We start from the raw sequence: 13,457 nt of genomic DNA on the forward strand, positions 1-13,457 counted from the left end.
TTGTAATATTCAATTACCTACTCTTCGAATGAACACTCCATTTCCTAGGGAAATTATTAACTCGCATCGTTTGTTTCCTCCCACAAAATACATATGTCTGTAGTTTTTCTCTAGAAAAGAGGTTTTCAAACTTGGCAACTTTAAGACTTGTGGACTTCAGCTTCCAGAATTCTCTTGCTTAGTTGCCAAGTTTGGGGACCCTTGCTCTAGAAGAAGGATTTCAGAACAGAATGAACATCCCAAACAAGAAATCTAGCTTACTCTTATTTGCCACTGAAAGACTGATTGGAAGATCAAATTTATGATAACTTGATATTTCTGCTGAAAGGTGTCCATCCTCCGGAACCGCCTTCTACCGCACGAATCCCAGCGGCCGATAAGGTCCCACAGAGTTGGCCTTCTCTGGGTCCCGTCGACCAAACAATGTCGTTTGGCGGGCCCCGGGGAAGAGCCTTCTCTGTGGTGGCCCCGGCCCTCTGGAATCAACTCCCCCCAGAGATTAGAACAGCCCCCACCCTCCTTGTCTTTCGCAAATTACTTAAGACCCACCTATATCGCCAGGCATGGGGGAACTAAGACATCCTCCCCCAGGCTTTTATATTTTATGTTTGGTATGTATGTGCTGTATGGTTTTAATTGCTGGGGTTTTATATATGTCTTTTAACATTGGATTTGTTTTACTGCTATATTGTTTTATTATTGTTGTGAGCCGCCCCGAGTCTTCAGAGAGGGGCGGCATACAAGTCCAATAAATTATTATTAATAATAATAATTATTATTTCTTTCCAAGATTCCTGGATCTATTTCTCCCTTTGTGGGTTCATATTTGGACATGTGGTGTGTAACATTTAGGTTTTAAAACAAAACAGGAATGAAAAATCAACGTATTTTAATAATAACCAAATGCCATTTTTCATTTCTTACCGTCCCTTTCTGTGTATTTTAAAGGTAACATCTTTTTCCATTCAGTAAAAAAATCTAACAGATAGACAAGCAAGCAAATGAAAGTTATAGCCCTTTAGCACATCATTTCTTTACCAATTGTAAATTTTCATCAAAAAGCAATTAATAATTGATCAATTTCCTGGATATAAATTCAAGGTAAAATTATGAAACAAAAGAATTGGTTGAGGAAGTTTTAACAAATATTACACTATGGTCCCCATATATTACATCTCGCTTTAATTTTGTTCTAAACCACAGGTATTCTGGTGTTACATAGTTAATGGTGTTCAACTAGACAGTACCAATTTAACAATTTCACTTTTAGTTTAATATAAACGGATTGATAACCATAAGATAAAATGGCCATCTTAAGCACCTTTTCACACTAATTCTATATCTGATCCATCTTTACTAGTGACACCCCCCCCCCAAGTGAAATGATTTCTATAGGATTAGGAGAATTGTTATTGTGAAGTTGCAGTTTTAATAGGAATTTTGTGCACGTTTTGTGAAGGTTGCTGCAAAACGTACTCATCCTAAAGACCAAAGTTAAATTAAAACATTTGGCTCTAGAAAGGGTGACTTTTCATATATATTTTTTTAAAAAAATGTTTTCAGAGGGCTTTCCTTCAACCACTGTTTTTAATAGAGAAACCAACTATGATTTAGCATTAGTGATGCTTTCCATTCTCTACTGTACAAACCTGATATACTAAGAAAACCCTCCAGATAGTGAGGTGCTTATTGCAGTTCCTTCTTCTTTTCACTCCGGGCAGTGGGGTTTTCTGCTTTCCATTTCTTGTTTTGTCCCTCAGAATCCAAAGCTTACTTTTGAATTATACTTTAAATATATTATACTAAACATGAAAATACTATTTAGAAATATTACTTTTCAGTAGATAGAGGGTTTTAAGGCAATGCAAGATTTTTTCCTTCTGGTTTTCCAGATTGACACAACGGTTTCCCACCCCACACAGTGCCTAGGGATTTACAATGTACATTCAGCATAGGGGCACGCCAATGACAAATGCTGTTGGTCCTGAGCGCCCACTGAAATGATTGTAATATTTCCATATAAGGCGTGATCCATAGGAACATGGCACGGGAGTGGTTAATTAGCTTTGCTTTCATCTTACTAGTGTATTCCCTAGAGATATAGCATTCTTTTCTAACCATCTTTTCAGACAAATACAAACCCCTTTTAAAAGGTGCTATAAATGGTCTTGCAAATATAAAATATAGCATCTGTAGCATCTGCAATCATTGTTTCGTTGCTGCATTTCTGGATGTGATGTCTCTTCTTTGATTGAAGCTATTTGCCACAGAATAACTATTATGTCCTGTAATTCTTTTTTCTTTTCCTTCTTCTTGCTGTTCGGACCACGAAGGCTGGATGCTTTCTTGCTCTTTATTCCCTTTTTGAGTTCTTGTCATTGGAAACATCAGCACTAAAATGCAGGCAATGTGGAGGGAGAAATACCAGGAACTAAGCGAAGAGACAGAAATAGAGAGTTTTGATCATTATATGATAATGTTTCGACACTTCTATATTTATCTACTTGTCAGAAAACCAGCAGTACAATCTGTGAGTGTGTTTGTGTATAAAAATATATGAGATTATTTGGCTATCTCAGATTGTAGATAATAAATAGCTTATTATCCTTCTCCCCGGTTAATTTTCCCACATTGAGAAAGCCTGGCCATTTTCTAATGCCAGAAACACCATCATGTGGTTAAAAGATACAAATGGAACAGTGGGAAAGTATGTGGTTAAGAGGACTGAATTTGCTGACTGGAAACTCCTTATAGACTTTTGGAAAGTACAGTAGTACCCCTAGATACGAGCATAATTCGTTCCATAAGGGAGCTTGTATCTCGAGGCAACTCGTATCTGGAACAAGTTGTTTTTCCCCTCCGAGATAACCAAAAGCAAGGATTCTTGCGCCACCTAGTGGACGCTCGGCTCGTATCCCGAATTTCAGCTCGGAACTAGAACAGAAATGTCTCTCCCCTCGTGGCTCGTATCTTGAAATACTCGCATGTAGAGCAGCTCGTATCTAGAGGTACTACTGTACTTATTCCTCTAGTGTTATTTTTCCTTGTTTTTCCAGTATCTTCTGCTACCATGATGAACAAAACATTTTCTTTGTTTGAGCATTCATTTTATTTAAAAGAAATCTGTGATTCTGTGTTAATTTCCTAAATCTCAATCAGGCACCAAACATCACATAACATTCTAGCCATATGAAATTGAAAAATGGATTAAAGTATTGCTTTTAAAAGTGGCACTTTTTAAAAAGGATAAAGGATCATCTTACCTGTAAAATACATAGGAGGGTTTTATAGAGAGAAGTACAAATGGCACAACTGTGTAACTTATTGCTATTTGAGTTGCGATCCATGTCATGATATCATAATATAATTTAATGGCTGGAGAATCAAGGAAATAATTTCTAATGTTCTTTCTAATCTAAATTTAAAGAGAGAGATGTTTAATTAGTAAATAAACATTTTATAGAACAGGTAACATCTATATAAATCTGAGAAAAAGCTGTATCTAAAGAAATATACAGTGGTACCTCATGATACGAACCCCTCGACATACAAACAACCCGAGATACGAACCCGGGGTTCAAAAATTTTTTGCCTCTTCTTACGAATGTTTTCTGTCTTACGAACCCGCCGCCGGGCGGTGGGGCTTCTCAGCGGCCTCCCAAACCCGAACTTTTGCCAAACTTCCGGGTTCGGCATTCGGGAGGCCACCGAGAAGCCCCACCACCCAGCTGTCATCTTTTGAAACAGCCCGGGGGGGCTTCTCGGTGGCCTCCTGAACGCCGCACCCGGAAATTCAGGTTTGGCATTCGGGTTCAGGAGGACGCTGAGAAGCCCCCCCGGCTGTTTCAAAAGGTGACAGCCGGGTGGCGGGGTTTTTTTGCATTCCCCCCCCCCGCACGGATTAATTCATTTTACATTGTTTCCTGTGGGAAACAATGTTTCGCCTTACGAACTTTTTGCCTTACGAACCTCCCCAGGGAACCAATTAGGTTCGTAAAACAAGGTATTACTGTATCTATCTATCTATATCTATACACACACACACACCTCTATATCTATCTAAATTTAAAAAATAGACAACATTGCCTCAAATGATTACTTACGACCACACTTTTTGTAAATTTCAATATAAACTGACCTATTAGCTCCCTCCTTTACAATATAAGAATTAAAACATAACTCTTCTTGAGATTTTATAGTTCTCTTTTTCAGCTAAAAAAAATTACCACTATACTTTTTAAATGTGGGGTTTGAAAACTAATACTTAAGAAAAAAAGTTTCTTAAACAAGTATGCTTAAAATATGTATTACCATTTGTAGATGAGTTTTTAAAAATAAAATAATGCAGAAACAATATAAAACAGACAGACTAATAAACACCTATGAAAAGTTGAAACTTAGTAGGAAATTTGGTTGGGAAATTGTTTATTTATTACAGTATTACCATCATATTTGCAAACAGTCTCTTCTCTGTCATTACGCCTGCCCTGTGGAATAGCATAGCCTTCAAAATCCAGACTGTCCCAATCTTACTTGTTTTTCTGTAAGATGTTAAATTTCTTTCTTTTTTTGCCCTGATTTTTTTTTACACTTATTATTAAGGAATTAATCAGATAAATGCCTGAAGAGTGTTGTCAGTTGGTTTGATTACTTTGTTTAACTTGATGTTAACTGCTAGGCTTACATCTGTGACAGCCATATAAATTAAATCTGTAAATAATCAAATATAGGGACTCTTCAACTTATAACAGTTCATTTAGGGACCATTCAAAGTTATAACAGCACTGAAAAAAGTGATTTGTGAACTGTTTTTCACACTTATGACCTTTGTAGCATCCTCATGATCATGTGATCAAAATTCAGCTGCTTGGTAATTAACTCATACTTATGATCACTGCTGCGTCTCAAGAACATGCTGTGATCTTTTCAACATTTTAACAAGCAAAGTAATAGGGAAGCCAGATTCACTTAACAATTCTATTACTAACTTAGCAACTGCAGTGATTCACTTAACGACTGTATTATTATTATTATTATTATTATTATTATTATTATTATTATTTATTAGATTTATATGCTGCCCCTCTCCAAAGACTCAGAGCATCTCACAACAACAATATACAATACAAATCCAATGATTAAAAAAAAACAATTAAAACCCTTGATATAAATACAATCATACATCCCAAACAAACCATACTTAAAGCAGGACGGCCGAGGGGAATCAATTTCCCCATGCTTGGTGGCAGAAATGGGTTTTTAGGAGTTTGTGAAAGGCAAAGAGGGTGAGGGAAGTCCTAATCTCTGGGGAGAGTTGATTCCAGAGGGCTGGGGCCACCACAGAGAAGGCTCTTCTGCTGGGTCCCGCCAGATGGCATTATTTTGTCAACGGGACCCGGAGAAGGCCAACTCTGTGAGACCTAATTGGTCACTGGGATTCGTGCGGCAGAAGGCGGTCCCTAAGGTATTCTGGTCCAATGCCATGAAGGGCTGTATAGGTCATAACCAACACTTTGAATTGTGACCAGAAACTGATTGGCAACCAATGCAAGAAAGGTGGTAAAATGGGGCATAACTCACTTAACAAATATCTCCCTTAACAACAAAAAATGTGTAGCCATAGATCCAGGACCACCTGTAATTCCACAGAGCAATTTAATGATTTTCAAAAGTCTTTTTATTATAAAGCAATTGTTTTTATTAAGAAGTAATCTAAAAATCTAAAAATAAACACTAAGTAAGTTTTGAATTAATACATCTAATTATATAATAAGGAATACTTACTGTTCGTGATGCAACTGTCATTAGTACCCCTGTTAAGAAAGTTAAATAATATCCAGGATATACCCCATGCCAAATGGCTGATAAGATAAAGGTTTGTATTGTTGGACTGAAAGAGGCTCGTTCATAGCATACTCTGAAAGTTAAAAAAAAGATATAGCATTATGTAGAAAGGCAAGAAGTGCATTTTTGCAATACAGGGCTTGCCAGAAATAACATTTTTTAAAAAATCCTTGAAAGTTTTAAGCAGCATGCAAGACAATCAATCCTACCAAATTTACAAATTAGAAAAAATGGTAGAAATGTTCTAATTTTGCAGAAAAAACAATTGCTGCCAATCTGCCTTCCATTGAGGACCTGTATACTGCATGAGTCAAAAAGAGGGCTATGAAAGTATTTACAGACACCTCATATCTTGGGCATAAACTACTTCAACTCCTGCCATCAAAACAACCCTATAGAGCACTGCACACCAAGACAACAAGAACAGTCTTTCCCTGAACATCATCACTCTACTAAACAAATAATTCCCTCAATACTGTCAAACTATTTACTAAGTCTGCACTTCTATTACTATTAGTTTTTCCCCCTCATCATTACTATCATCAATTTCCTCCCACTTATTACTGTATGACTGTAACGTGTCGTCTGTATCCTTAAGATTTTTATTAATATTGTTTCCTCATTGCTTATTTGACCCCTATGATAATAATTAAATGTTGTATCACATGATTTTTGACAAATGTATACAGTGGTACCTCATGATACGAACATGAGGTACGAACAACCTTACGAACAACCTGAGATTTGAACCCGGGGTTCAGAAATTTTTTGCCTCTTTTTGACAAATGTATACAGTGGTACCTCATGATACGAACATGAGGTACGAACAACCTTACGAACAACCTGAGATTTGAACCCGGGGTTCAGAAATTTTTTGCCTCTTCTTATGAACTTTTTCCTTCTTACGTACCCGCTGCTGCCCCCACCGAGAAGCCCCGCCAGCCGGCTGTTGCTTTTTGAAACAGCCGGGGGGCTTCTCAGCGTCCTCCTGAACCTGAACGCCAAACCCGAACTTCCGGGTTCGGCGTTCGGGAGGCCGCCGAGAAGCCCCCCGGCTGTTTCAAAAGACGACAGCCGGGTGGCGGGGCTTCACGGCGGCCTCCCGAACGCCGAACCCGGAAGTTCGGGTTTGGCATTCAGGTTCAGGAGGACGCTGGGAAGCCCCGCCGCCCGGCTGTCACCTTTTAAAACAGCCGGGGGGCTTCCCAGTGTCCTCCTGAACCCGAACGCCAAACCCAAACTTCCGGGTTCGGCATTTGGGAGGCCGCCGAGAAGCCCCCCGGCTGTTTTAAAAGGTGACAGCTGGGCGGCGGGGCTTCCCAGCGGCCTCCCAAACGCCAAACCCGGAAGTTCGGCAAAAGTTCTGGTTTGCCATCGTGGTCCTAGATCAGTGTTTCCCAACCTTGGTAACTTGAAGATATTTGGACTTCAGCAAATGGTGGCTGGGGAATTCTGGGAGTTGAAGTCCAGATAGCTTCAAGTTGCCAAGGTTGGGGGACACTGTCCTAGATGATAAGCAAAAAATTTAATTTATCTCCATTTGTCTCTTTTGCACTGCCAAAATGCCACCCTAGAAAATCAGGTGGTCCTGATGAACAAGATAGAATGAGATGCTGAAACTGCTGAGCGCAGACTTTCTCTCTACCCCACATTGTTAGGAAGGTTCCTTGATCATCAATAGATTCTTGAGTACAAGAAACTGCAGAATGCTGGAAGGAAAGAAGAACATTTCTGCTATACATTTAGGGTCTAAGGCCATTATTCCAATGTAGAACTTCCAAAATCAAGGAATCTGGAAAAATATACTTCTTGAAAATGGCACACTGTTACACCCATTCACACCCAAAGGGACCTAGATTCTGAAGGGTTTCTCGAGATTCCAAATCTGACTTATAACCATATAGCAGCCTTTGAAATTAGTCTTCCTGAAGCAGAGGAAAAGGACAATGGATAAGCAAACGGAAGAGATTCAGGCTTATTAGCAACACGATAATCCCCAAATCTTGAGGACAGCTTCGTAATACTGAATTATCAGCAAGAGAGTAATATATGTTTTTAACAGTAATTTTGATTACAATGGGATGTACATCAATCAATTAAACAATGTACCTTTTGAGCCAAAGTGCTGTCTGTATATTCCAGTTATCAAGAAACATCTTGAAACTTGTTGAAAACTGTAACATGAATAGATAATTATATTATTTCACCAAATTTAAACTCTGTATACCAGTGACATGGGCAGCATAATAATTTAATTAATAAATAAATATTTCAGTATTTTTGGCAGCCACCTTAAATCAGTTTTTGTAAAAACAATATTGTGATAGAGTATCCTTTAGCAAGATTTACTAATATGAAAAGGACTTGGTAACAAGAATTTCAGCAACTGGACATTTCCCATTTTAAATCAAGTCCCAATTTATTACGGCAGATATATATTATTTCTTTCTAACAACTCTCCAGATTCCCAGGGAGGATGCAGTAATAATAGAGAAGGTTATCTCTATAGCTATCTTCATAGTTACGTTTTACATCTGATTTAGGCTATGAATGAAACATGTATTGCATTCTTTCCGATAACATTCAAATGGTATGTTGTAAACTCTATATCAGCCATACTTGGCTCTATCATTCCTCTGCTGCAGCTTCGCCAGTTTGAGAGGAGCTTCCTGTTGGGGGAGGAGTGGAAGTAAGGCATGCCAGGAGGAGACTCTATGGCAAGGGGCGGGTTTTCTGGACAGTTCCACAATTGATAGAGCTTTCTGTTAGGACTGGTAGAGGAAAAAGGATGCTGCGCTAGAAGGAGACTCTATGGTGGGGAATTGGACTTCTGATCGGCTCTAGAATTGAACCAGGGGATTCCAGTTAGGACCTTTGTGGCTCTTTGACTGTTTAAGGTTGCCGACTCCTGCTCTATATAATATAGTTTGTAATTATAGGTAATAAGTTAGGTCTGAAATCTTGTTTCATGTAGAAAGGTGAACTATTACAGTTGAGAAAACAATAAATAAAGGCTAGATAAGGTGACTGGTCATAGGGCACGATCTTGATCATTAATAAATGAATGTACTTATGTAAATCAAGTTTGGTGGTTTCATACTATAGAGTAATAAATCAAATAAATATTTTCAAGAGACTATAGGCATTTTAGTTTTTAAATTTTTTATTTGTAAATAATTTCTATCTTCACAAGGCATTTAAGTGCTTTTAAAAAAAAGAAAATAAACATTATTTTGAAAAGTATACTTCTGAAATACATAATCTGATTTCTATGTGATTTTGGTTTTATGAGGTTCTTTTGTTGAAAGGGGAAAATTTGTATTTTCAAGTCATATAATTCCGGCAGACCCATTGATTATACAGGTCTTATGTAGCATAATTCTACTGAGAAATGTTTATATTAATCATAACATCTGTCTCCAACAGATTAGAAGCAGCTTGTCATAGGAAAGGGGTTTCTGGTCCCCTACAAAAACAATAATAGTGTCCACATGTAGTAAAGGGAGAATTTTCTTTTCTCTATTAATTTCAGTAAACATATGGTGCTTGCTTATATTCTTGTTGAGCAAGTGAAATTTAAAACCACAGAGAATTGGCAATACATTAAAAACAAAGCAAACAAAGCAAAATGTAGTCAGTTTCAATGTGCCAGAAAACTCTGCAATGTTGTTGGGACAGATTAATGCAACTATGCTTTCATATAGAGATGTTCTATATAAAAATGCTACTCATTCTAATCATAAGATAAAAGAAAAGGACAAAAAATCAACTTCCTCTACTGAAGTAGAAAAATTAAGTATTATTTGTATTATTTACTTCTATTTGTACACAACCCACAGAATGGGTAGTACCTAAATCCTGTCTGTCTGTCTGTCTGTCTGTCTGTCTGTCTGTAAGGAAAGAAGGAAGGAAGGAAGGTGATGACAGAGTTGATGACAAGGAAGTATAAATGACCTCCTAGTGTTTTTTTAAAATACAGGTAATTCTAGATTTATGATCACAATTGAGCTTAAAATGAAATTATAAAAGAATGTTAAAGAGCTGAATTGGCTCAAACCAAAGGCTTATCTAGTTTATCTCTATTTTAATATAATAAGATCCTTCTGCTTATATTTTCTAGCACATGTATTGAGACGTACTGAGATTCCCATATGGGAATGGAAATAATACAGGTAGTCACTGACTTAGGATCATAATTGAAAAATTTATGTGAGACAATTAAGTGAAATTTGACACACAGTTGTTAAGTAAATCATTGCAGTTGTTAAGTTAGTAACAAGGTTTTTACATGAATCTGGCCTTTCCATTATCTTTTGTTTGTCACAAGGTCGCAAAAGGTTATCACGTGACCCTGAGACATCACAATCATCATAAATATGAGCCAGTTGGCAAGCATCTGAGTTTTGTTCACGTGAGTATGGAGCAATGGTCGTAAATGTGAAAAAGTGGCATGCCACTTTTTTCACTGCTGTTGTAATTTGAATGGTCACTAAATGAACTATTGTAAATCAAGGACTACCTGTATACCAGTGCAGTTAGGATAATGAAATTCTTACTCCTATTAAGCTCATTTCATCAGGGTAACTCATTCCAACAAACTAATAATATCCACATTATGTAAATAATATCCCCATTTGGAAAGTTTTGAACTAACCTCTATGTGCAGAATTCGTAGATTTGAAATTAAATCCCAGTGTGGGACGCCATTTTTATCGTAACCTCTAAAGCCAAATCCAGCTGCATTGTTAATTGCCTCTGCTGCAAGGAAAAGTAAGAATTGTAGAAAGCTATAAAAATATTATAAGTGGTAGCATTGCTTTTCACAAAGAACTTTTTAAAAGTATATTTTGCAACTACTATTACTGAACACCAAATACTAGCAAAACCCAATTTTTCCCTATTTCTACAACATATTAAAACAAATTATGAAAAAGTACATTTCAAACTGAACGCTTTAAAAACAATATTACTGTTTCTCTTCCTAAATCTGAAGCCAGATTAGAATCCACACACATATTTTACAGGCTTCTCAGTAGAGTCTGGATGTTGGTAATATTTCATATTAAAAATAAATGGTAAAACTATTAAAGGAATTCTTTTCCTAGAAGTTATGATAATTGAAAGTATTAAATCATATGATTCATATGACCACTAGATTTTTAAAAAGAGAAAATATCATTCAAAATTTTAAATGCATAATCATCAATGTTTATCCAGTAGTAGTATAGTTTTTTGTTTCTTTCTATGTTTTTGTATCAAATTAAAATACATATAACTGAGAAAAACAGCAGGATTATTATTACTACCAGTGTTGAAATTAAGAATGATCCATTATAGTCTTTGATTCTTTTGCCTTTCCACAAATTGGATCTAAATTTTAATTGTGTATATGAGCAATCTTTCCTAGGACATTCTGTTTAGCTACCATACTATCACAAACCATAGTTTTATGTTTAAATCTGAGCTCAAAACACCTAATAAAATGCTTTATTCGCTATTAAAAAAACCTAGTGCTTCTAAATTTCTGTAAATGTAGTTCTTCCTTGGCCCACAAGAGGGCCCACTCTATTAAACATATTATTTCAGCATTCTGTTATAAATTGTGTAAAAGGAACACTCTTCTCCATCCCTTCCCCCCAAACTTCTTACCCAAAGTCCATGCAAAATAATACTTCGGCCTGGCAGCCATTAGTGACAGGTATAGGTAGATAATCTTTGTGGGAAAAGATGCTGTTGCTCTGAATTGGTCATCAATGTTGTATTCTACAGGGAAAGTTTTGCTAACAGTCATATGAAATAATAAGGATAGTCCACACACTACAAGTTTCTGCGCCACAGCTATCTGAAACATGCAAGATATAAGACATTGTGAGCATCTTTTATACAGAAACCTTTTAAATCGAATTATTTACGACTGATTTCATATATGAAGCATATTGCTCTTGCATGATTAAAATAAAACAGACTTTCAGGGATGGGGAACAATGGCCCTTTTGTGACGTGTGGACTTCAACTTGCAGAATTCCTGAGCCAGTTGTCTCAAGAATTCTGTGAGTTGAAGTCCCCAAGCCATATAGGGGCCATCGTTCCCCACCTCTGCTTTAAAGCCTACCTTTCCAATACCAAGTTAAGCAAGGAGGATGGATTACTTGGCTAAAACAAAAAGTATGTCTATTATTGACTTGCAATAGTGTTAAAAGAAAGAGACCAAGAGGCATTCTAACTGCCATGATTAATGGAAGGGTTGTTTGTTTGGATTTTTTAAAAAAATATTACTATTATTTCTTGTCTTAATGTAGGAGTCTCTGTTTTAAAGGCCATTTTGGATTTCTTCTACATATTAGGGATCCATAGCACTCGCCTATTAGGGAATAGGGCATTCTGTTATTGAACTGATTAGTTTTCTAGATTCCTTAATGGTATCACAAAACAAACAACTATATAACATGCAACCAGAAATTATATTCTTCAATCGTTTACAAGACTGTTTTATATCTTTAAAAAAAGTTTTGAGTTACAGATGTGATATGGAAATCATTTTAACACATTTAGTTTGGAATTATGGGACCATAAACTAGTATTCTATCAATATAAACACTGAATAAAATTAAAAAAAAACAAGAATGACCTATAGATACAGTATATCAGTCTACATGATATGCAACTTGGTAAATATAGTAGTGATTTTTAAAAATATATTTCTTATAACTGAATGCAAGTATGCTAAAACTATAATTTTTAATCCAGTACAGATTATGTGTAGCTTTCTGAAATTATATTAGCATCCTGACCCAGATTCTTTATTGTTATTATTTTTTACTCTTGGTACACTAATTCATTTTGGTATTGATATTTCTGCATTTCTGTAATTCCTCCACTGTAATTTCTGATGGCATAACATTACCCCTCATCCTCAAATTCTAAATAGATATTCCACTTCAGAAATTTCTTGCCTTTATACAAGATTAATATATCCAAAATCTTTTGCTCAACTAAAATATTGGATCAGCAAACAACCACAAATAATAACTAAAGCAGTACAGTAATACAAGACATGCCCATTTAACATTTAACAATTTTGCATTGTTGAATCACTTTGTTAGAATAACAATCAGTTTGTTAGAATAATTATTGTTTGTGGCAATATGATTACTCTCTGTAAACCACGTACAGAGGGCTATAAAGCACTGTGAAGCAGTATATAAGTCTAAATGCTAAGTGCTATTGCTGTAGAAAATATATCTATATTTAATATGTGATATCACATCATATATAAAATATACATCTGCCTGCTCTAAAAAGACATTTGCTTCCTGGAGGAGATAATTTAGAAGAGCAACCTCATAACATGGTAAAGGGTTGTCTACAATGTTTCACTTTAGAAACAATTGTTCATAGAAAAATTCTACTTATTGATGGGAAAATAGCTTACTTAACTGCTGTTCCCACGAGAATCTCAGAACTGATATCCATGTATCTTTTCATTCACTGAATTTATATTCTGCTCCAGGAGAGAGAGCTCTAGATAAGACTACCCTTTTAAAATATGGAAGTAGGTCACTTTCTGGAAGAATTTATTTGCTCATTTTAGTTAGGATGCTGAGCAGGGGTGA

At 36.2% G+C, this 13,457-nt stretch overlaps 1 protein-coding gene across 2 annotated transcripts in view; it reads right to left on the reverse strand.

Annotated features, from left to right (window-relative positions):
• Positions 1-872: 872 nt before the first annotated feature.
• MBOAT2 (membrane bound O-acyltransferase domain containing 2) overlaps positions 873-13,457 on the reverse strand; it is a 106,213-nt gene continuing 93,628 nt past the window's right edge. For both annotated transcript variants that reach the window (XM_070732958.1, XM_070732957.1), the window contains exons 8-13: positions 11,494-11,686; positions 10,499-10,602; positions 7,954-8,018; positions 5,785-5,917; positions 3,264-3,415; positions 873-2,431 (exon numbers count right to left, since the gene is read on the reverse strand). In XM_070732958.1, coding sequence (XP_070589059.1) covers positions 2,206-2,431; positions 3,264-3,415; positions 5,785-5,917; positions 7,954-8,018; positions 10,499-10,602; positions 11,494-11,686 — 873 coding nt within the window. In that variant the 3' untranslated portion in view covers positions 873-2,205. The remainder of the gene's footprint in view (positions 2,432-3,263; positions 3,416-5,784; positions 5,918-7,953; positions 8,019-10,498; positions 10,603-11,493; positions 11,687-13,457) is intronic.

Source organism: Erythrolamprus reginae, chromosome 1 (genome assembly GCF_031021105.1).
Source record: "Erythrolamprus reginae isolate rEryReg1 chromosome 1, rEryReg1.hap1, whole genome shotgun sequence".
In the NCBI taxonomy this organism is placed as follows: Eukaryota; Metazoa; Chordata; class Lepidosauria; order Squamata; family Dipsadidae; genus Erythrolamprus; species Erythrolamprus reginae.